At 30.7% G+C, this 23,755-nt stretch overlaps 3 protein-coding genes across 3 annotated transcripts in view; 1 reads left to right on the plus strand and 2 right to left on the minus strand.

Moving 5' to 3' along the window:
* LOC126693269 (cysteine proteinase inhibitor 12-like) overlaps positions 1-23,755 on the plus strand; it is a 146,305-nt gene that overhangs the window by 41,564 nt on the left and 80,986 nt on the right. The window lies entirely within an intron of this gene.
* LOC126691317 (zinc finger protein GIS-like) lies at positions 7,607-8,362 on the minus strand. The gene has a single exon (XM_050386369.1). It carries the CDS (start codon positions 8,360-8,362, stop codon positions 7,607-7,609), a length of 756 nt encoding a protein of 251 aa, XP_050242326.1.
* On the minus strand, positions 21,098-21,826 carry LOC126691318 (zinc finger protein 7-like). The gene has a single exon (XM_050386371.1). It carries the CDS (start codon positions 21,824-21,826, stop codon positions 21,098-21,100), a length of 729 nt encoding a protein of 242 aa, XP_050242328.1.

Genomic DNA, 23,755 nt, shown 5'->3' on the forward strand with positions numbered 1-23,755 from the left:
TTTGAAATCTAACCGTTGAATTTGAAGAGTGTAATGAAAGGTTCATTCAGGTAAATTATGGTCACAATTAAATGGTTGGATTTAGAGAAAGGCGCGGTCAAAGTTGGTCAAATTCGATTAAATTTAATAGATGATCCCAATACCACTAGACTTGGTGAAATTCATATTCAAATCTTGATCATTAGGATTAAAGAGTATGGTGACATATTGGTGTTGGTAAAATTTGAGACCAATTGGATGGTCTAATTGAGAGAATATATATAGCCATATAAGTACACAACACATGTCCATCACGTACTATTCTTAGATTTGAAATCTAACCGTTGAATTTGAAGAGTGTAATGAAAGGTTCATTCTAGTAAATTATGGTCACAATTAAATGGTTGGATTTAGAGAAAGGCACAATCAAAATTTAGTCAAAGTTGGTCAAACCAGATCAAACTTAATAGATGGTCCCGAGACCACTGGACTTGGTGAAAATCATATTCAAAGCTTGATCATTGGGATTGAAGAGTATGGTGACATATTAGTATTTGTGAAATTTGAGACCAATTAGATGGTCAGATTGAGAGAATATATATAGCCATATAAGCACACAACACATGTCCATCACGTGCCATTCTTAGATTTGAAATCTAACCGTTGGATCTCAAAAGTGTAATGAAAAGTTAATTTTGGTAAATTTTGGTCACAATCAATCGGTCAGACTTAAAGAAAGTCGCGGTCAAAGTTTAGTTTAAGTTGGTCAAACTCGATTAAACTTAATAGATGGTCTCGAGACCAATAGACTTTGTGAAATTAGGTTTAGTGGGAAGGTTTTCAGTGGATTATTGGGTATTGGAGTAGTTGTTAGAAAAAGTTAATAAGGAAACAATTTTGAGAGATGATGAACATCTTGTTAACATTGACTTAGATAAAATTGATTAGGCAAAATGATTAAAAAATTTATTATTTTGGCTCATATATCATGTATTATCACTTCTGATTTTAATTAATTTGAATATGTATGTTATAAATATATTTCAATTTGATTTATTTACTTACTTTTGGTAAATATCATTACATAATTGATGATTGAAGTTATTAGTTGAATATATTATGAATTTATAATGAATATACCTTTCATATATTTGTAATGAATTTATTAGTTTGGTAAATATTGACTAATACCTTTCTTATGACACATGATATAGAAAAATTAAAAATTGATTCACAATACAATTCACATTTTGATAACTATGAGAATTAGTCAGTATTTTGAGTGGAATCAGAACTTTCTCAATTTTTATTATTTTATTGATTTCTAGTTTCAAATGGGTAACATTATGATTTGAGAGTATTTTGAAGCAACAAGCCCTCCGTAGTCTCATATTTTCTTCTTCTTCTTTTTAACGGATTTGAAAGTTTTAAATTACTTTGGAGGCTTCAAGTTTATTTTGGTCATTATATAAGTTTAGGGGTATTTTGGTCATTTTGATGAGGTTAATGGTATTTTAATCATTTCAAACATTTTAAAGTAATTTATGTCATTTTGAATATTTTAAGATGCATTTGGAGGATTTGATAAAAAAAAAAAAAAAAATCATATTATATCAAAATTGTTTTGGCCACATATTAGTGACGACAATCTTTGTTTTCATTAAAAGATCCCTTATAGCGATGACCTAATTCGTTGCTAATATAAAATCTGCTTCCCTCCAATAATTCCCACCACTTTTTGATAGTGAAAATTTTACCCTCCATTATATTTAGATAGATATATTTGCGACGACATGTTGTGTCATCGCTAATAACCTTCTAATAGCAACCACCAATGTGTCACCACTGATAAATAAAGCATATATATAATATATTTACTATATATTTTTGGCCACATATTTGTGACGAAACATAAGGTCATCACTAAAGATGATTATTAGTGATGATAGATGTCGTCGTTAAAATAGACCTTATTTTAGCGACATAAATGTCGTTGCAACAAAATTTATTGTCGTTGGTAAAAGTTTCCCTCCATTTTCCAAAAGTAAATAAAATTCCCTCCATGGTGTTAGCAATGACTTATTAGCGACTACCTTAGTATCGTCGCTACAATACACTTATTAGCGATGACCATATATTTTCGTCACTAATGTATGCCTAATAGTGACGACTTTTTGGTCGTCGCTAAAACATTGGTCGCAAAAGACCAAAATTCTTGTAGTGACCATTTCCAAAAACCTAAAGTTCGAGGGCAAAGTTACAGAATGGGAAGGTGTTAGGCACACATTCTGTCCAGTCTTCTAGACTCTAAAATGATCATTTTAGTACCCTTGTATGATATTAATTAAAATTAATGTGACAAATGTCATGTTAAATTCTAGATCTAAGGTTAATCCACTATTTAAGAGTCCTAGATCTGCAATCTTATTTTGTATGAAAAAAGAAAAAGTTTGATGAGATTGCTTGGTGAAAAATCTAGATTTGAGTTTCTGTGATGAAAAGAATGAACTTTTTTATAAAAAAAATTCTGATCTAGTTTTTATATTTATAAATGGAAAGAAAACAAATTTTTATCAAAGTGTAAATTTTTATGAAAAACATAGATTTGGTCTTGTTAAAAAAGTTCAGACCTGTATTTTAATGAAAAAATACATATTTGGTTTTGTTGAAAAGGTTTAGATCTGTATTTTAATGAAAAATACAGATTTGGTTATGTTAAAAGAAATTCAGATCTATATTTTAATGAGAAATGCAGATTTGGTTTTCGTTAAAAAAATTCATATCTGTATTTTAATGAAAAGTACAGATTTGGAAAAAAATTCAGATATGTAATTTAATAAAAAATACAGATTTGGTTTTTGTTAAAAAATTCAGATTTGTATTTTAATGAAAAATACAGATTTGGTTTTTGTTAAAAAGAATCCAGATCTGTATTTTAATGAAAAATACAAATTTGGTTTTTGTTAAAAAAACTTAGATCTGTATTTTAATGAAAAGTACAAATTTGGTTTTTGTTAAAAAAATTCAAATCTATATTTTAATGAAAAATACAAATTTGATTTTTATTAGAAAGAAAAAGAATGAAGCTTTCATAATAAATTTCTTGCAAATCTAAAACCCTTAAAAAGAAATTTAACCCTAGATCTATGCATGTTAATCAATTAATGTATTAGAACCTAAACTAAGCATGTGAATTTGAAAGAAAGGATAGAGAGTGAGTATGCAAAAACAATTTAAGAACATGACGGCGAATAATGAAAGAAACCAAAGCACACATTGATAGAAAAATCAAAAGAAACAAAAACATGTTTATGAAAAGAAAACGAGAACAAGATAAAATTTTGTAAGAAATAAACAAAGTAAGAAAATACCTACATGAATGTATTCTACAAGGGGGGGAGTATTTTAGAAGCCAAAGAAGATGAACCTCTTTAAGATCTAAAATAGTATCACTTACAAGAAAGAAATTCCTAAAGCAGAACTTCTAGAATTTCTTTAACGTAAGGGGAGAGAGGGGTGCTGAATTTTAGATTTTCTCCTCTATTTATAGAGGTGTGTCTACTTAAAAAATAAGCTATGGTTGCTTAAAAAATTAGCAGATACAAATTAGGTTAGGTTTTATCCCTAAAAAAATGAATCTAATAAGTTTAGACTTGAGCTAAAAGTTTTTGGGCCAGGCTCAAAATCTGTGCCAATCGACACCTGCAAAGTGCTGATTGTCACTCTTTAGTGCTTGGCTCGGTTTTCATTTTTAGTTCATTTTGAACTCTTTTTTGGGCATTTTTTGGGCCAAGATCTGTACTTGGATGTTTTTCAAACTTGAATTCCAAATAAAATTCATTTTAATTTGATAATTAAGTCCTTAAAAGAATAATTATCTGCAAGATAATTATTTCTAAAAGCTTAGTTATCAACAATTCTCATATTATCAGATTATTCTTTTTATTCCTATGCAACCAAACTTGTTTTAATCAAATTCAACAACCAATTACATAAATTACTTAATTAATTTTAATTATTAACTAATCAAAATTAATTTCAATTAATCACCTGTGATTGGTTTCACCCAAATAAAATGCATGTAGATTGTGAAAAATTGATCTCGTGATATTTTTCAATCTGACGGTCCGATTTGAGAACTAAACATACCGTCACAATCATTAGAATCTTAAGATCATTTTTATGGTATATGATGAATGATTTAATGCATGAAATGCAATTATGATTTTTAGGGTACTTAGAATGATCATTTCAACTATCTTCCAAAATTAAATTATGGGTGCAAAATTGAGTGTCTACAATTGAAAATGCTCAATTTAATCAAAACATGATTTTTGCCTAATCTCAGTTCGAGATGTATAGGCATACTCGATCATGCCTGTGTAGGTATAGAGTCTCGATGACATATACGCATCCTAACACATGAACTTGAATTCTAAATCTCAAAATAAACCAACTGTAATTTGAGGATATAAATGAAGAAAAACACGACTAACATCAAACAAAAAAAATCATGTTGATATTATCTAACAAGGTTGGAAATCATAAAATAGAAACCTACCATACTAATGGATCTAGTTTGAAGATTTAACTGAAATTGAAAACAAGTTTGCGCCTATAGTGCCTCATAGAGAAAGATTTTGAAGACTTAAAAACCATGCATAGTGCTGGTGTCAAGAGAATTAAGAGCAGAAAAATAGTTTTATGGAAGAACAAGAGCGAAATGACACCCTCTTGAGAAATCAATTGTAGAACGTGGGTATTTTTAGCTAAATTTTATGATTTTAGGGGTAATTAGAGGGTTCTAGAGCCTCCTAGTTGTCTAAATTGCGGCCCCTTGAAGATTGAAACAATTGGGATTTGAATATGGAAGTTTAGGGGTCATGGGGGCATTGTTGCATATGCAGCATTGTGTACAACCCTAGTTTCTAGACAAGACTATTACCCCAATTTCAAACAAGCATTACTCACTCAATTTAAATCCAAATTGAACAAAATTGGTGTCTATATTGAAGCCTTGGATGTCTATTTTCTTATGGAAAAATTATCATTCAACAATTCTTTTGTGTGTGTGTATGTAGTCAAAATAGTGAGCATATGTCATTTTTTAACATCATTTTCAAAGTAGTTTTAAGCACTTTTGAGTTGTGCTTACCTTTGAGCTATATATTAAGAATACTTCAATTACCATAATTTGACATATTTCAAGCTCCTCATTCGAGTTAGAGGCTAAATATTACTTTCTTTCTTTTTTATTTTTGAGAATCAAATATTACTAATTAATGCAAAATGAGATGTCTATGGTTACCTCTCCTATGACTATGCTTACATTACAAGTAGAGTCAAAGGCCTGAAGAGATGAACAATTTTTTATGTTAATAAACTTTTAGTCCACACACAAACACACAGACACACAAGCAAGCATGTAAACATGGGGCATGCTAAAAAAATTTTTAGTGCACTTCTAATAAGTAGTGTGAAAAGTTACCCTCTCGTAGGGGTAAAAAAGAAAAGCATATGAGACATAACTCGCAACACTAGAATTTTTAAGTCACTCAAGATAATGGTTACATATGGAAGAATTGGTCACTTCACAAGAACTTAAGAAATGAGTCAAATGACCGCTCACTTCGTGAGAATATATGTTGGAAACGATTACTCGCTACACAAGCATTTAAGAAATGACCACACACTACATGAAAATTTTCGTTGGAAATGAAATTACCACCCACAACGTAAAATTAAATTTAAGAAATGATCGACTACTTATTAGTACATGAGAATTTACATCGGAACGATCACATGCTATAGAAGCATTTATGAAATGACCAACCACTTTGTGAGAATTTACGTCAGAAACGATCACTCACTAAGCAAAGCATTTAAGAAATGACCACTCACTACGTGAAAATTTGCATTGGAAAGTTATATTTAAGAAAAAAAAATTGTTTAAACAACATCGTTGGCTTTTTCTTTTTCTTTTCCTTGTTGAAAAAACACATCGTTGGCTAATAGATCTGGATGAAACGAGGTTTTTTTTCTTTCAGAAAGTGAATGACTAAATATACAAAATCAAATTAAACCTTTTTTACTTTAATTTGACAATTAAAGTAAAATGTATGGGAATAAATTGAATTTTTAGCCTTAAAATAATTAACATAGTTGGTGTGACGTGTAAGTGAAACTCTTTTGTCAAAGTTTCAAAACTACTACCTTGTTTAAAATTATACTACCAAGAGATTCTAGATATTTAACAAAAAATTTAATATTTATTTTAATAATCTACAATCACTTTATTGTTTTAATAATCAAAGTTCGTTGTACATGTTAGGTTTACACTATATGGCTTGATATAAGTATTACAAGTTGTATAACATAATTTGGTCAAGCGAAACTCTACTACCAAGTATTTAAAATAAATAAATAAAAGTTAAAAAATAGTACTCCATTTAAAACTCATTTCTCAAAAGTTTTAATAAATCTAAAAGTAGTTTCATTATATTTTTTTTAGTCTTCATTTTTTCATAAAAATTGGTCTTTCTAGGCACTAGCCTAATCAATGGATAATTTTTCTTAATTAATTACTAAATAAAAAATGAAAATAGATGAAGTTTAGACTTCCGACTTTGGGATGAGTCCAAATCTTCTGTCTCACTTTTCCTGCTCCACTCTATACTCCACTAATAAAAACATGTCACGTGTTCACCTAATTAATTAAATACTATCATTATTGACTTATTAATATTACCGTTATTAACTAATAGTAGTATTTAATTAATTAGGTGAACACGTGGTAAGTTTTTATTGGTGGAGTATAAAGTGAAATAGGAAAAGTGGAATAGAAGATTTGGACTCCTTTGGGATGGCTTAAAGATGATTATTGGAGATAATTCCAAGGATCATAAAAAATAAATGGAAAAAAAAAAGGCTTAAGAAAGAATTTCACTTTCAAGTCATATTCAGCTTCATATTCTTTGAAAAAGCTGGACGGATGGTTGTATAATTATTTTGAAGCTGAGAACAATAATTTTATAATCAGTTTCTTATTAATTTTTTAAGTTTATTAAAAGAAAAAGTAGTTGCTCATATCTTAGATATAACAATAATTGACTATCACAAATTGAGAGAAAGTTTGAATTGGCATTAGCGTCGACCAGTGTACCACTTTTCTATTGCTTGTATGATTTTTTTTTTTTTTTTTTCAATTCCCCCTCCATGGATTTGAATGATAAGTGAATCAAAAAATGAACTTGTTTAGTTTCCAAGGAACATTCAAATATGCCTTTATTGATTGCTTATTAAAGCATTATTGATTGTACAATAACAAGATACATCAAAAGTTCACATTATATGAACTAATTAGAGAATGTACAAATAATACAACAATGCGCTATAAACTTATGGATTATATAAAACAATATTATACACTGTAGTTACCTGAGCGAAAAGGAGTGAAAAAGATTTTTTTTTTTTTTTGGTTTCCTATGTTTTTTCAAAACTTTTAACCAGAAACTAATCATTGTTCGTGACGGGTGAGCCCATAGTAGAATAAATTACTGGCCCAAGGAGTTTTTTTTTTTAAGTACTGGTGAAAAATTTCAATAGACAAGGAAGTCCTACAGCAATATCACAGGTTGAGGGACAAGTCAAGTCCTGGGGCTTTAAGTTGCTGATTTCTTGAAAAGCTATTGCCCTGAAAATCCCAAAGACTGGCAATTCTGTTATTAGCTACAGATCCTGTTGAGTTTGAGATTAATGAAGAGTGCTCAAAATCATCAATTGCATCCCTGAGATTCACTCCCATCATGTCTCTTGGTTGAAACCCACTTCCAGCGACCCAATAATCGTCCATGCTCAAATGGTGCACACCATATTGTGGTTTGGACCACACTTCTTTGCCATACCAAACTCCAGCATGGGGTCGAGAATGAAATGGCTTGTGAATCATAGAGCGCATATGAACCCCCAGAGCCCTATTCAAAGACCCATGATGAAGATGAGGAAGTGTTGGCATAGCTGAATAATATCGGTTCAAGTGACAGTCTAAACTAGCCATCCTCTTCAAGAAAGCTCTCTCATGTTTGTGGGCATTTTGGTGCCCACCTAAAGCTTGACTGTTGGAGAACTTCTTGCAGCAATATTTGCAAGGAAAATATTGCTTCTTCTCTTTCACTTCATTGAAGGGTTCAGGTCCTTCCTGAGCTTTTGGAGACTTTATATCAAAGCCATCCAATAAATTGTTTGCTACCTTTGATGCATGACCATCCACTACATTGTTAGAAAGCCTTAGATCTAGTAACTGATCCAATTCAACCTCCGTGGGGAGTTCTGCTTCAGCCGTTCCTTGGCTATCAACATTGCTGCATGAGATTCTTTCAGACATATTATTGTGATTCTCAATGAATTGGCTAATGGATGTAAACTTTTTTTGTTTTGGGAAAAAAAAAGAGGATGTGTTATTTATAGAGACCAAAGTGAATTAATGTGATATTCCACGTATAGAATAATATCTATATAGGAATATTGCATTAGTAAACATTTTTATGATACTCGAGGCAAAACAAAAGCCTAGCTTGATGAGCTTTTGAGACTTTAATTTGGAATGTTTTTTTAAAATAAGGTTTTATTGATAATTTCTAAAATATATATTTCATTATACAATTTACAACTCAACTTCAAACTAGATGATTTTTTGAGTTTTTATTACACGCCTGTTCCTTAAAAGGAGGTTTTATTGATAATTTTAAAAAAAAATGTCATATTACAATTTACATCTCAACTTCAGTCTTATCCTCAAGATAATGCTGAAAGGATAAGTTTCCATAATACTATTATTAGCAAAAAAAATATATATATATATATATAAAATATATATTTATATATGAAGATAAGTTTAAGTTGTATCCGATGTCATACATTTTTTCAGCCATAAATGCTAATGGGATTCACTAGGTATCCACTATTGCTTACCATGTCATCAATTTATTAAGAGATACTAAATTTGAACCTAACACTAAGATTACTTTTTTGTCCTAATAATAACAACCGGTAACAACCTGCCACTTAAAATTTGTTGTAAAAATGTTGTGAAAATATTGTGGACATCTCATTTATCTTAATTACTACCTTTATGGCTTTACCTCATTTATATCTCTTCACTTTTATCTAAAATTTCACACCTCTAAAAATTAGTTATTAGTTATTATTTGTTTTTGTTTTGTGTTTTTTTTTTTAATTTTTTTTATATAAGATAGAAATTCTATTCTAACTTAATATAAACGTATATGTGTGTGAAACTCTCTTCTGAAAACTTGAATCTCAGTCCTTACTAGCCATATCCTACAAGCACTTATACTTGCCTCTATCCTGTTTGTTCGACAAATTTGGATCTATCAATTTTACTTTGAAATAGAGAAGGTCCATCTCATGACTAGGATCTAGTAATGATATATTAATTCCTTACAACATGCCACCTCATTAAAATGTCTAGGATGTGCCATCTCACTTAAAATACCAAACTTAATGGTGTTTAAACTTCAAAGTATAACTCTGAAAGAAAAATAAAGATAAAGGAATGTGCTACATGAAGACAATTAAAGATCTTCATCTCCCAATATTTTGAAGCTTCAAATTGTTAAGGAACCTATTGTAAAGGCAATTTCTACAACCCTGAATCGATCACTGATATTTACCTGCTCTTAATTTCTACTTCCTTATGTTTCTTCGATATGTACTCAATTCCATCTCAATGTCATATATATATGATACATACTTAATTAGTACATATTAATAAATAAATAAATAAGTCAAAATAGTAAATTGGTAGAAAAGATAAGACATAATTTAGTCATTTTGATTGGTGCTATGTTACTATATTTCAAAAGAAATGTGAGTTTTAAAAGACATTATTAAAGTATATTTTGAAAATATCATGATATTTTGTAAAGAATAAGATTTTATGGGAAACACTGATTTTTCTTGAGTTTTTGATGAAAAATGTATTTTGAAGAGAAAATGGGGTTTAAAAGGAAAAATATTTTCATTGAAAAAAAATCTCGTGTGTCTTGAAATATTATCATTTTTCATTTTTAAGAAAATATTTTCTAATGGAAAACCTCATAGAAACTATTTTCTTATGAGAAAAGTTCTGTGGATTCTAATAATGGAAAACCTTGTAGAAATTATTTTCTTATAAGAAAAGTTCTGTAGATTTTATGAGAGAGCATTTTTGGGATGAAAATCTATGGGTACCAATGCGTTGATGAAACCCACACATAATTAAGCAACATGCAACGATGTCATCATCAATTGGTATATTTAAGCATGTAATCACCATTTATTTTACTTAAGCATATGCTAATCAATCAAACATGTTCATACATAAAAATTATAAAGATATAGATAATGGTATAATTATGATGATACCCATTTTTACAAGATCAAAATACCAAGTCAATCAACATGGGTCAGCATCAGCATAGATCTAATCAATTGTAATTCATAATGCATGAACATGTTAGTTATAGCATTTTAGTCATGACAATACCCATTTCATAAATCATGTAATTCATTCATAGCAAGCATCACGGAAACCCCATGAAGCTTGGAAAATAAATTGAAGAAAATTTCGCTAGAGTTTTATTGGGTATTTCTGGAGGTTTATTTGGGACTGATTTGGTGATCGTTTAAGTAGAGCTGACTGTAACTGCCAGGCTCGAGTTTGTAGAGAGAAAACAAGGCTGAGAGCTTATAGTTGAGGTGGACACAGCCTTTTTGCCTAGATTTTGTCTAGTTTTTCAAATTTTAGGTCCCTATTTTGTGCACATGGTTGGACTGGAGACCTTACAGTACGTTCTTACCGAGCTCCAATTTTTGTGTTATATTGTTGTCGTTGGAAAGGCCGGTATCGCAGCGTACTGTAATAAAAGTTATTAACCTCTGAAATTGGCTGGTCCAAGTGGGATTGATCCTTAGAGTTAATTTTTATCAATCTTGTGTGAGCAATATCTTACTATTTGAATTTGATCTTGTGATGCCGTTTTTTTCCAGAACATAGATAATCACTTTTTACTTTGAAAATGTACTAGCTTTTTGGATCCAATTTTCACGAGCAATGAGAAATTCGTGCACAAATTTTTGTGGGTTTCACATAATTTGTCCAATTTTTATGACGTTACTTTTTACATCCTTTTGACCTCCATTTGATTCAAGTAAGGTATCGCTAAAAAGATCATGACCTCTACTTTCTAAATCCCTATCCACTTTTTGGTTCCAATTTTCATATTTGACAGGATAGACATTTTGGAAGTGATGTCAAGTCAAGTTTTTATCCAAAAGTTTCCCCTTTAATGTTTTTGTAAATTGATTTTGATTTAAGTGGAACTTTCGCAATCCAAGCATTCCAAACTAAAATTTATCATGAGTTGTTGGAAGCAAGATTTGATTAAATCAAGCTTATGGACACTTGTTTCAAAATTTGTACTTTTTCAATGTTTTTGAGATACCTGGCTCGTTTTAAATCCAAGCTGAGCTTGTTAAAATAATTCAATTGTCCACAATGTGGGCATGAATTCATCCCAATTAAACGATTAGAATTTTTTTATTATTTATTATCAAATTAAGGTCAAGCTCATGTTGACCGTGGTCAAACTTGCAAAGTGTTTGATAATACTACGTATTTTGATGCAAAATAATGCAATTGGGTGATTAGTTAAAATTTTAAGTTCATTTGACCATCGCTTCACCTGATCAAAGTTTGATCGACATAGGGAATTTTGGTAATTGAACCATAAAATTGTTTGCTCTAACGTCCAATCAAAACATATTAAATTAACTTAGAATTAGATGTTTCCATTATCCCAATGTGAATATAATTTTTTACAATTTTAAAAGTGAAATTAATATGGCATCCACAAGACAGATTGTCTTGTTGGCAAGTGGTAAGACACTACCCCCTTTTGAGCTCTAAGAGCATTCACATCCGATTTCTATAAAAAATTTCATTTTACCATCTCAAAAACTGTTTTGTTATTTATACCATACCATTTTACAACATACCTAACATCCCAACTTTTATTTTATCATACTATACATTAAAATAATATAAAGTAAAATAAAAATAATATAAAAATATTCTCACTTCTCTCTCTAATCTTTGTTTCTCTCTCTCAACTGCCCACAATAGTCACCCCCACCACGCCACCACCACACCATCACCACACCACCACCAAACCAACCAATCCGAATCCAAAATCCAAAGTCCACAACTCTGACCACCTAACCCACCACCAACCACAACCACAAGAAAGAGCCACCACAAAAAAAACACACACACACACACAAAGAAAGCCTCCAAAAATCACCAACAACAACCACATCCACAAGAAACAACCACCATATAATCACCAAGAAGAAAAAAAAACACACACACAAAGAAACTGTCAATCTCGCCGACAACTACAATGCTGAAACCTAGAAACCCACCATCGCTGATCTTGTCGATCTAGAAACCGACCATGTTGATTTCCACCTCGCCATTCCACCACGCCGATCAACAAACCCAATACCCATGGCAGCAAACCCAATACTAAAATCCACCAACCCACAACCAAAACCAACCCATGACTGAAACCCACCCACAACGGCAACTAGAGAGAGATAGCGATACAGAAAATAGGCAGACCACCCCAACACCACTGACCCAAACCCACGCCGCCATCACCACCACATCAACAGAACTTTTATGCCACGCCTACCTCTGCCGCTACCACCACCACACAGGGTTTTGGGTTTGAGAGAAGGGAGTTTCTAGTTTGAGGAGTAGAGAGGGTAGAACAATAACGAAGGAGAAAGAAGAGATGGAAGACGGAGAGAAATTAAAGAAAGAGAGATAAAAGAATAAATTTATATGGTACTGTAGAGGGAATAAAATATATTAAAAATTATACTATGGAGCTACAATACGGTTGTATAAGTAAGATCGCACTGTAGCAAGGTTGTAAATTTTTTTAGAATTGGAAGACCGGGTAATGGTGGTTTTTTTTGCTTTGATGCTAAATTATACCAACATATACCATTTAGAAGACCAGATGTGAATACTCTAATAGAAACTTGGAGATAAGCTTATGTCGTATAGGCTAATTACTAGCTCCAACTAGCAAATTGCTTCCTTATCTCGAATGAGGGTAGATTTTATTTGTAATTCTCACACATGGGATTCATCTTTCTGTATGTGAGTGGGAGAGGAGTCCACTAATAGAGGTAATTAGTTCCAAGGAGTTAATCTCATACCGAAGGCTGTACCGATTTAACCAATAGAACAATATATTTCGGTACTAGTTAATACCGGTATACCATTTCGAGTTTACCGCTATTTTATATAAATATATATATATATATATATATATATATATATATATTATAATAAAAATAAAAGTTTACCATAAAACATTACCTCAATTTAGAACAAATTATTCATGGTTTTAAACTTTACCATACTAAGAAAACAAATAATACTAATAAGTTATTATAAATAAATTACCATTTTGCCCTTATAAAAATTCAAAAATTACAAAACTAAAAAAAAAAAAAAAATTGTACTGCCCAGTACGCCCAATACTGGCCAAAACTCTCAAAATCGGCCGATACTACTAGTGTTAATTAAATCAGTACGAAATGATGATGTTTTGGTACTAGCACATGTATCAATACAATACATACCGACAGTACCAGCCAATACGGTACAATATCGACCACCTTGAATTAGCTTCCATATAGCCTTATACTTATGTGGCTTAGTACAATTAGTCATTGTATTTCACTTGAGACCTTTTTAAATTTTTTTTTTAAAAAAAATCCTTAAATTATGAATTTCTATTAATCTTTCATTTTATAACTTTTTTTTTAATTAAATAGTTAGGGGAGAGAGATTTGAATCTTGAATATCATTGTTGGAAACATCAAAAAACTTCAATTGAACTACACAATTCTTAACTTACATTTATAATTTTGGGAATAGTATAGTTGATGCAACATTAAATAGGCTAATATTTAAAATTGCTACCAGCATGATAAATGCTTCAATGTTTAATTTTAGTTAGGAATTAATAAGGGTGGACAATTTAATGTTGTAAGATAAAATCCAATTTCCTTGATTGTGGGTATATAAATGTATGAAAAATTATTAGGTACTCCCGGAATACCATAAATGCATACTCCCCCCTCTCACATAAATGGTGAGTCCCATCATGAATTTAATTAGTGGGACCCACCATTCATGTGAAATGAGGGAATACGCATTTATGATACTCCGGGAATACACAATAATTTCCCTAAATCTATAATCTATAATTTATATATTATATATAAAACAGAAGAGGTTTGAATTTTGTTTTACCTCATAATATATATTGGGTCATATAAACTTTTGAGACTTTACAATCTTACATGCCATTATTCTAATATTTTTAATTAAATTTAAATTATTTCTTAATTTAAACCATTAATTAGTATCTTAACATATCATATATACTTTAAATGTTAGAATATATAGTTCTATATATAAACAAAATCATAATAAATGCTTATTAACAACTATCATAATTATTGAACTTCATATTTAGATAAAAAATAAAAGCAAGAAAATTGTTTTGGCGACTAGTTTTATTTTAATCTCTTTCATACATTGCACAGATTGCTGACCAATTTATTAATGAATAGATGGAATAACACTCCACTGTTTTGGCAAAAATTGTTTTCTCAATTTTATAGTGTTTGGTATGCTAAAACATTCAAGTATAAAACGTTTTCTATAATTAACGGAAAAAAAAAAATATATATATATATATATATATATATATATATATACCCGATAGAGTATGGAAAACGTTTCTCATTTTTTAGAGTTTTTTTTTTTTTTTTTTGAAATGTCATATACTCAATAAACTACCACAAAAAAACTCTCCCAATTAATGGTAACCTCTCCCATAATATAGTTGATTGTTGTTGACCAATGTTGGGCAAATTTGACCTTTCCAAATGACATTTTTAAAGAAGAAGAGAAGAGTTATACTAAATGCTATAACTTAACATAATTGTTTAGCCATTGGAGCCAATTAAAAAAATATCATTATGGGGTTTCTAATCTTGGGCTCATGTTAAAACTTAAAAGTGAGACAGAAGTGGCAGCGATCTAAATCAAATTGCATTAGAAAACATTATCAATAGCTAATTACCAAATCAATAATATTCAACAACATATAAACTGAAATTTGTGAAATTCAAATTTACAAACCGATAAATAAGAAAATAAAAGAAATCTAGAAACTAAAGGCCATATTCTAGGAAAGAAAATGGCACTAATAAACTATATAATAAAAATCAAGCTAATTGAAAATACTGAGAAATTAAAGCTTGAGTGTCAAGTCAACCTCCACTGGGGATTCACGTTCTCGATTCTGCAAAGAACTATTACCATTGCCACCATTGCCATTGGTAATCATATTAGGAAAAGGTCCCATACTTAGAGGAATACCTCTAGACATGCCATTTGATGAAGTTGAAGTCCCATTATTGTCGAGGGCAGTCATGTCCAACGATTGAGTCCCACGATTTCCAACCAAGTGCTGTGATGTTTGATGCATATTGGCTTGTGGGTATTGTAGCTGAGGCATATTGGCTTGTGTGTATTGTAGCTGATGCATATTGGCTTGTGGGTATTGTGATCGATGCATATTGGCATGTGGGTATTGAGAATGATGCATATTGGCCTGTGGGTATTGTGATTGATGCATATTGGCACGTGGGTTCATGATATTAGCCTGCCTAACCCACCCACGGTGGCCATGTCTAAGTTCACTATAGGGCCAAGTGTTACAATAATTAGGCTTATGAATCATTGAGTGTGGTTGAACCCCAAGGGTGTTTGTGTTTCTTACAGGTCCATGCAAAGGATTTGAAGCCATAACCCAATAAGGGTACAACATAGGAGAAGGAAAATAAATTACCTTTTCTTTCTCTTTCTTTGAGGCTGCTCGCTCATGTTTGTGTGCGTTTTGATGGCCCCCAAGTGCTTGAGAAGTTGTGAAAGTGTGCGTGCAAAACTTGCAAGGAAAAAGCCTCTTTTGTGCCTCATCTTTGGGTGGCTCGATCGATGATTGTGGTGACTTTGCAGGACTAGCCTCATTGTTATTGTAATCATAAAGGTTGAGTAGTTCAGTTTTGGGATGAGTTTCTTTTGGAACTCCTAGCATGACCTTTGGAATTTCTTGGATTGGGATCACACTCTCTTGTCGATTGGCCGACATTGGTATTGTGATTTGTGGAGCCAGAAAAGAAAGAAAGATAAGTTGTAGGGTTTGAGGGATTGAGAGACACAGGGATTCATGGTGTAGTATTTATTAGGAGAGAAGTTTATTTCGCATCTTCCATGCATGGAATGGTATCTCTTGTGGAGATATTGCATGTTCTTAAAACAGGAAAGAACTTTAATGAAAGAAGCTAAGAATTACATGTCTTTGACTTTGAATGCTTTGCTTCGTCCTTCTCATGTATCAAACCCACTTTTTTGTTTTTCCACTAGCAAACATTCCCAAAACCATACTCAACTACACAACATACTTAGTTGTAACTTCTGATTGGATTTCAACACTTATACATATATAGGATCCGGACATTTTTTTTTAAATAAAAAATTAAAAAAAGTTATATCTACAACATTTTCATAACAAATTTTAAGTAGTAAGTTGTTACTGATTTTAATTTGAATCTACCACTTAAATTATTTTTTTACTACATACTTAGAACTAGAAGTTATTGCAAAAGTATTGTGAAAATATTATAAACATAGTATTTCTCATAAAAATTAAATACACTAATCCTGAAATTAGCATGATGTGGATTTGGTCGTATGTCTAGGACTCTAGAGGTATTCTTTTTTTTTTTTTTTTTTTTCTGTTCTTTTTTTTTCCTTATGAGAGTTTGATTTTTCCTTTGACCAAATCATTAATTGCACCTTATTCAGGAAAAATAAACAATGTATTAATTGTACCCTCCTCTGCATTTAATTTTTCTTACAAGAAAGTATCAATCAATTAATATCCTAGTATGCATCTATGGAGATCAATGTGATAGGCATGAGGAATAACAGCTCACACTGTTTAATGAAAAGTTATAATTACAAGGTAGCATTTATGTGGACAGGGTTAAATTAACCAATTGCTTCGATAATATGTCATATACATCTCTAATGTCTTTACTTTTTCTTTTTCTTTTTTCTTTCTTTCTTTCTTTCTTTTTTTTTAATATTTTTTCTTTCTTTTGTAATCTTAGAATCTTAATATCTGAACGCATGATATTATTCCATGGTGGTTGCAACATGTAATTTCATAATTATATAACAATTGTAATGTTATTGATTTTTTTTTTCTTTCTGAAGGAGCACTGTTATTTATTATAACCATTAATATGCGCACATGAATAAATAAGGGTACATAATAACTACACACTAATTACATGCATATCTTTAGTATGCCTATCAATTATTTTATTTCCTTTTTCTTGTTGAATATAATAGCTTTCCTTCCAAAGTGAGATGTGTATTGACTACATAATATATGGTTGTACATACATAAAATAAATTCTATATATATAGACTAAGAGCATGGCCTTTGATAATTGAGATCTTTCTATATATAATTTGGAAGATATATTTTGAACAACTGGAGCAAATGATGTGTGTGCATGCACGTGTCTATTTTTATCTTCTTTTAAATTTATAAAAACTTTTGATAATATAATTTTAAGGAATTAGAATTTCTAAATTTCTAGAAACTTTGATAACAGAGATTAGAAAATATTATGCTAATAATCTTTTAAATTATAATGCACCACGAAACAAGAAAAAATGAAGAGATTATAGAAAGAAAAAAAAATCCACTTGGCACAACCTCATATATTAGAAAACATTAAACATTTCAATTATATGTAAATAAGAAAATAATTAGCATTTTATTTTAATATTGTGCGTGAAAACACAATTGACGAATTTTTTTATCTATTATATATTATTTAATTAATACTTTAAATATAATTAAGAGGCAATGAAAGACAGCTACAAAGCATCTGGAAGCCATATCATGGGATGCACAGCCAAAAGCTGGTTGCAAACCTATGTATCTTCAAATTGTTAGAGATATATTAGCTCATTAGCATAGGCCCAAGTCTAATTCTACTTTGTGTGCAAGTCAAATCTCCTACTTGTACTAGAAGTCTATTAGTCTAGGGTTTAGTCTACTATATATACACATGTTATAATTCATTGTAACACAGGATTTGTACTACATTCTAATATATTATTAATATAGCCTTTTTAGGGTTTCCTCCGTAGATGTAAGCCGTTAGGCTGAACCACGTAACTCTCATGTGTTACTATGTTCTATACTTTATGCTTTCATTTCCGCATCCATACTAGCATATTCAACATGGTGTATCAATGCTAATATTTATCATGGTATCAGAGCCACCTTCTTGAGGCCATAGTTTTCTGTCCTTACGGTATATTTAAGAGCAATCTTTGTCTTCCTCGGTGTTTTTTTTTTTTTTTCGCTGCGTTCATCTTCTTTGGCTTTCTACTGCTACCATCAAAACTCTTCGGTATAGTCAAGCCACCGTTAGAAGTCACATCAACACTGCAAGATCATTGCCTTCCTCAAACTACCGTCACAGAGCCAAACTTCATTCAAGGGATCTTCTCAACCTTATCAAATCTCAAGATTTCATCAAGCTTCCATCTTGAGTTTGAGAGGGGGTGTTAGAGATATATTAGCCCATTAGCATAGGCCCAAGCTTAATTCTACTTTGTGTGCAAGCCAAGTCTCCTACTTGTACTAAAAGTCTATTAGTCTAGGGTTTAGTCTACTATATATACACATGTTATAATTCATTGTAACACAGAATTTGTACTACACTCTAATATATTATTAATGTAGCCCTTTTAGGGTTTCCTCCGTGGATGTAAGTTGTTAGGCTGAACCACGTAACTCTCATGTGTTACTATGTTCTATACTTTATGCTTTCGCTTCCGCATCCATACTAGCATATTCAACATGGTGTATCAATGCTAATATTTATCACAAATCAATGACCACATTGATAAAGAACTTGGTAGTACAAAACTACTACCAGTGATGCTCAGCATGTTGCTCTTCGATTGACTAGGCTATTTTTGGATCCAAGTACATAGCCTTCCTCTCAAAGGGATGATCAATGAAGTTGGAAAATCGTTGTAAAGAGGAAAAAGAACACACTAATGCGGATATCCCTAGTAACAAGGGCAATGACTGCTTGCTATATATAATGTGACGGTAGCAATTTCAATGATGTAGAGGTTGAGTTAGCAGTCCTTACCACGGCCGAGTTCCTTTTGCTTTCAGCATGAGAACCGACAAGTACTATCATTGAAATTGCTACCGTCACATGTTCATTAGCCATCTAACTAGGGTAAGAACAAGGCTCCCATACTAGACATAAAAAGAAAGCTACAAAAAAACTAAATAAATTTAGTTTTAAAAAAATCCTCCTTGAATCCATATTTTCATAAACTCCACCGCAAAGAATGGAGAAAATTAACTCTTTAAAATTTTATTAATCAAATTTTGAGTTACCCAAGAGGCTAGGCTACAACCACAATATAAATACTATAGAAATCCTAGGGCGGCTGGGAAACGCTAGGAAACCCTAATTCTTGTTATACAAGAAATTAAATAAGCTAGAAAATAGGAAAAAAAAACCCCAAAAAAGGAAAATTTGAGAAAAATATAAATCAAATTCTATGAAATTTATAAAATGTCCCAAAAAAATAAGACCGTATTTTGACTTTTAATTTGGAAATTATAACAAAAAGTGAAAGTACCATAAGTAGAAAAATGGACTCATTGAAGCTTAAACAAAGGAAGTTTCCTAAAAACGGCGTAGGTCATGACCGTAAGGTGATGACTTTTAATCTCATGATGCATCCCTTCAATTCACCAAAATACATATGATTCTTTCCTTTTGCTCTAATGATTTCCACTAGAACATTTCTATTTTCCAAATTTATTGTGTGTTGACTTCTAACCGTTTCTATGTTCAGTTGATGCGTTTTGGTGTTATATTTCTTAATTCCCTATCACATGTCCTTTCTCTCCTCCTTATTGCTTTAGTTTAATTTTAGTTTGGATTAACATTTAGTTGTTTTTGAAGTAGGAATTTTAATTTTCATCAAAATACAATCTACTTGGCAATGTATTTAAATGTACTTACCAATTGTTTGAGTTATTTAGTGTTTAAAGGTCCTTATGCCTTAGATTTAATTTTAATTGTGGTTAATGAGAAATCTTAAATGCACCAAAACAATATATTTGAAGATTTAGACAATTTAGTTGTATGAAAGAAAATTTAGGAAAACATAACCCACTATAACACAAGTTCAATTAAAATGATTCCTCTTAAAAATAGAACAATCTTAACTGAACATACCCAAAATAATCAAATTAAAGAGTGGCTTGAGATAGAAATAGAAAATAAAAAATATATATATACATTTGTAGGGACAAAGAAAAAGAGAAAATTTCTAAAGAAGTTATTGCATTTGTAAAGAGAGTGAGAGACTAAATGAATATAAATGAGTGATGTTTATATGCAATTAGGAAAGAGAAAAAAAAATGGGGACGTGAGTTTATTTCTTCTAAAGACAACTAATCCTAACATATTATTTTCAGCAAATTTCAAACAACAAAATATATAAAACTGATTGGTGTTTTGGTCTGATGATAAAGAGTTATCATCAAGAGCGGACGTCATAGGTTGAAACTCTCTCTCAAAAAAAAAAAAAAAAAAAAACAACAACAACAACAACAAAATATACATTAAACAACATTATTATATAATGACATATTCCTGAGAATCACACAATGCAAAATTAAAAAATGAACTGTTCATTAAACTTTGAAAGAACTTATTCCAAATTTATTTAATTATATAATAAGATGACAAGCATGCATTTAATTACAGGAAATCAATGGTTAATTATTCATAATTCATTCACGTACAACAATGCAAAATCAAAAACTACAAACATAAATCAAAGCTTAAGAGATAAGTCAAGCCCCATAGTATCATGCTGCTCATTCTTCAATTCTATACCCTTTTGCTGGTCCTCACAACCAGAAAGACCCCCCAAAGTATGAAACATGGCCCTCCTGTTGAAGCTCTTCATTCCATCAGAATAATCCTCCATCATCAGTTGGGGCATGGTGGATTGCAGGCTCTTAGTACTTGGCATTGACTGCTTTTCAAATCTATAACCAGGTAGAGGATGGGGCCTAGGGTAAGTAGATTGATGATTCATTAAGTGCATATGCATCCCTAGATTTCCAGTGAATGAATGTTCAAGAGGAAGAGTTACCATGCCTAGATAGCTACTGTCTATGTGCCTTATAGAAGGCATATCCACTATTCTTTTCAATTCTTTAGCCAAGGCTCTCTCATGTTTGTGACCATTTTGGTGGCCACCTAATGCTTGGGCACTAGGGAACATTTGGCTGCAAAATTTGCATGAGAAATGCATCCTTTTCGCCTTTGTTTTGTGAACCCCGTTTGAAGATGCCATTGACAGTCTAGAAGGAGAGTTCACCTTGCTGTTAGAAAGCTTCAGGCCTGAAAGGTTATTTGCTTCTATATATGTTATTTCAGCTTCTTTTTCAACCTCTCTTTCTTTACCCTTGGCTTCAGCATCGTTGTGGGGAATTTGCTTAAATGTCGAGGTGCTTGATATGGCAGGATGACAAACGCAGTCACTTTTTGTTTCCATGACTAAACTTGGAGACAGCTACTAAACCTTCTGAGTCTGAAAGTGCACGTCACAATTATGAAACATATATGGTGATAGATATAAATGGTTGGTTAAATTTAAATGGTAACTTATAGAAGAATTCTAATGTTTTTTTTTTTAAGAAATTCTGCTCTAACCTAATTTAAGTATATATGAATCTCTAATCAAGTGACTTGAATCTCACCCCACAAAAACTTATACTTGTAAAATGACCATCATACCAATATTGCATGATGGATTGTGTTGCTTTGGATTGTGTTGTTGTCATCTCTCCAAGAGATATATATGGTTAGAAATTGGGGAAATGATGACACCATGGTGAAAAGATGAGATCATGAATTTTCAAATAAACTAAGATAAAATACTGCACCATGACATTTGTTATTAAAACTGCGTTTGTTTCAATGTAAAATATTTTATTTTTCGAGTATTTTGGTCAATTTGGACTTCTTCAACACTCTAGTTAGATATGCAGTGTAGTAATAAATCAATTCTTTTATGCCCAAAAATGAAAAAAAATAAAATAAAAAAAAATAAACTAAGTCCATGATAATCTAAGAGTAATACTTTTAAACCTCTTAGCACAACTCATTAGCATGAACTCAGGATTGTACCATACATGGTGACTTGTTTTAGCAACATGGTGTTTGTCCTTGTAGTCTTGTAGAGTGCTAGAAGCCTAGAAGATAGGTATGTAACATTTCTTACTCTGTCCTGGAATAACTTTAGAGGAAAATAGATGAAATAATAAAATCGAAACATTTTAAATTTTTCAAGGATCAAAATATGGTTGAACCAAAATTCGGAAGATAAGTCTATATGAACCAAACCTTTTTTCTCTTGTGTGATGTTTACTCTGGCCAGTTACCAAACAAGTCGAATTGCTTCTGGTTCTTCCTTAGGGACCTTAAAGAGGTGTAGTATTTTTGTAGGTAGATGTTGTCTTGTGAGTGTCTGTGAGAGTGATTTATGTGAAAGATATCAAGACCCAAAAAAAAATATATAAATATATATATATATATAGCCGAAACTTTTACTATATAACGTATTTGTTGAGATTCTCTTCATTTAGACTTTCATCACCAAATGTTGCATTAATGTCAAAGTAATAGTTCATTTAGATATGCCAATGGAGTAAATGCATATATTATTATCAATAACTAGTGCATTAATTGTTTATGAGAATGAATTTATATGGTTTTTTTTCACAAATTTTAGTATATGAAAATTACTTTTATTTCAAATAATAATAATAATAATAATTCAAAAAATATATATATTTCCTCATATTTTGTCACTTTGGAAACAATTGAAACAAAAATATCAAAAGGTCAAAGAAATTTTAATGACACAAGCGGTTAAATTTTTTTTTTATTAAAAAAAAAAAAAAAAACTATACGTTTGAAGTAGTCAAAATAATTAAATATTTATGAATACACTAATATCAATCTTAAAATTATATATCTCCTAACTCCTTTAAGTGATGTGTGATATATATGTGACACCGTGACAACCTAAATTTGTGCTACGTAATTAAAAGAAAAGTTATTAATAGAATAAAGGCATTTATTTCCATGAATTAAATATTTATAAGTAGTGCATTAATTATTTATGTAAAATGTAATTTTAAAATTATTTTTCTAAAATTTATGTGAGAAATAATTGATTTGAAATATTTCATTCCTTTTTGGGAAAAAAAAAACTATATGTTTGAATCAGTCAAAATAATTAAATATTTTAAATTCACTAATATTAATATTAACATTTTATATTTTCTAACTCCTTTAATGATGTGTGATATATATGTGAAACCAATAATGTACTAACCTTAATTTGTGCTACTTAATTTTTAAAAAGGTATTAATAGGATTAAAGTTTTCATTTTCATGTATTAATTATTTATAAGTA

The sequence above is a fragment of the Quercus robur genome, chromosome 7 (assembly GCF_932294415.1).
Source record: "Quercus robur chromosome 7, dhQueRobu3.1, whole genome shotgun sequence".
Classification (NCBI taxonomy): domain Eukaryota; kingdom Viridiplantae; phylum Streptophyta; class Magnoliopsida; order Fagales; family Fagaceae; genus Quercus; species Quercus robur.

Bases quoted from the DNA above. Each gene is read 5' to 3' on its own strand.
- LOC126691317 (XM_050386369.1), bottom strand. From the start codon at position 8,362: ATGTCTGAAAGAATCTCATGCAGCAATGTTGATAGCCAAGGAACGGCT.
- LOC126691318 (XM_050386371.1), bottom strand. From the start codon at position 21,826: ATGGAAACAAAAAGTGACTGCGTTTGTCATCCTGCCATATCAAGCACC.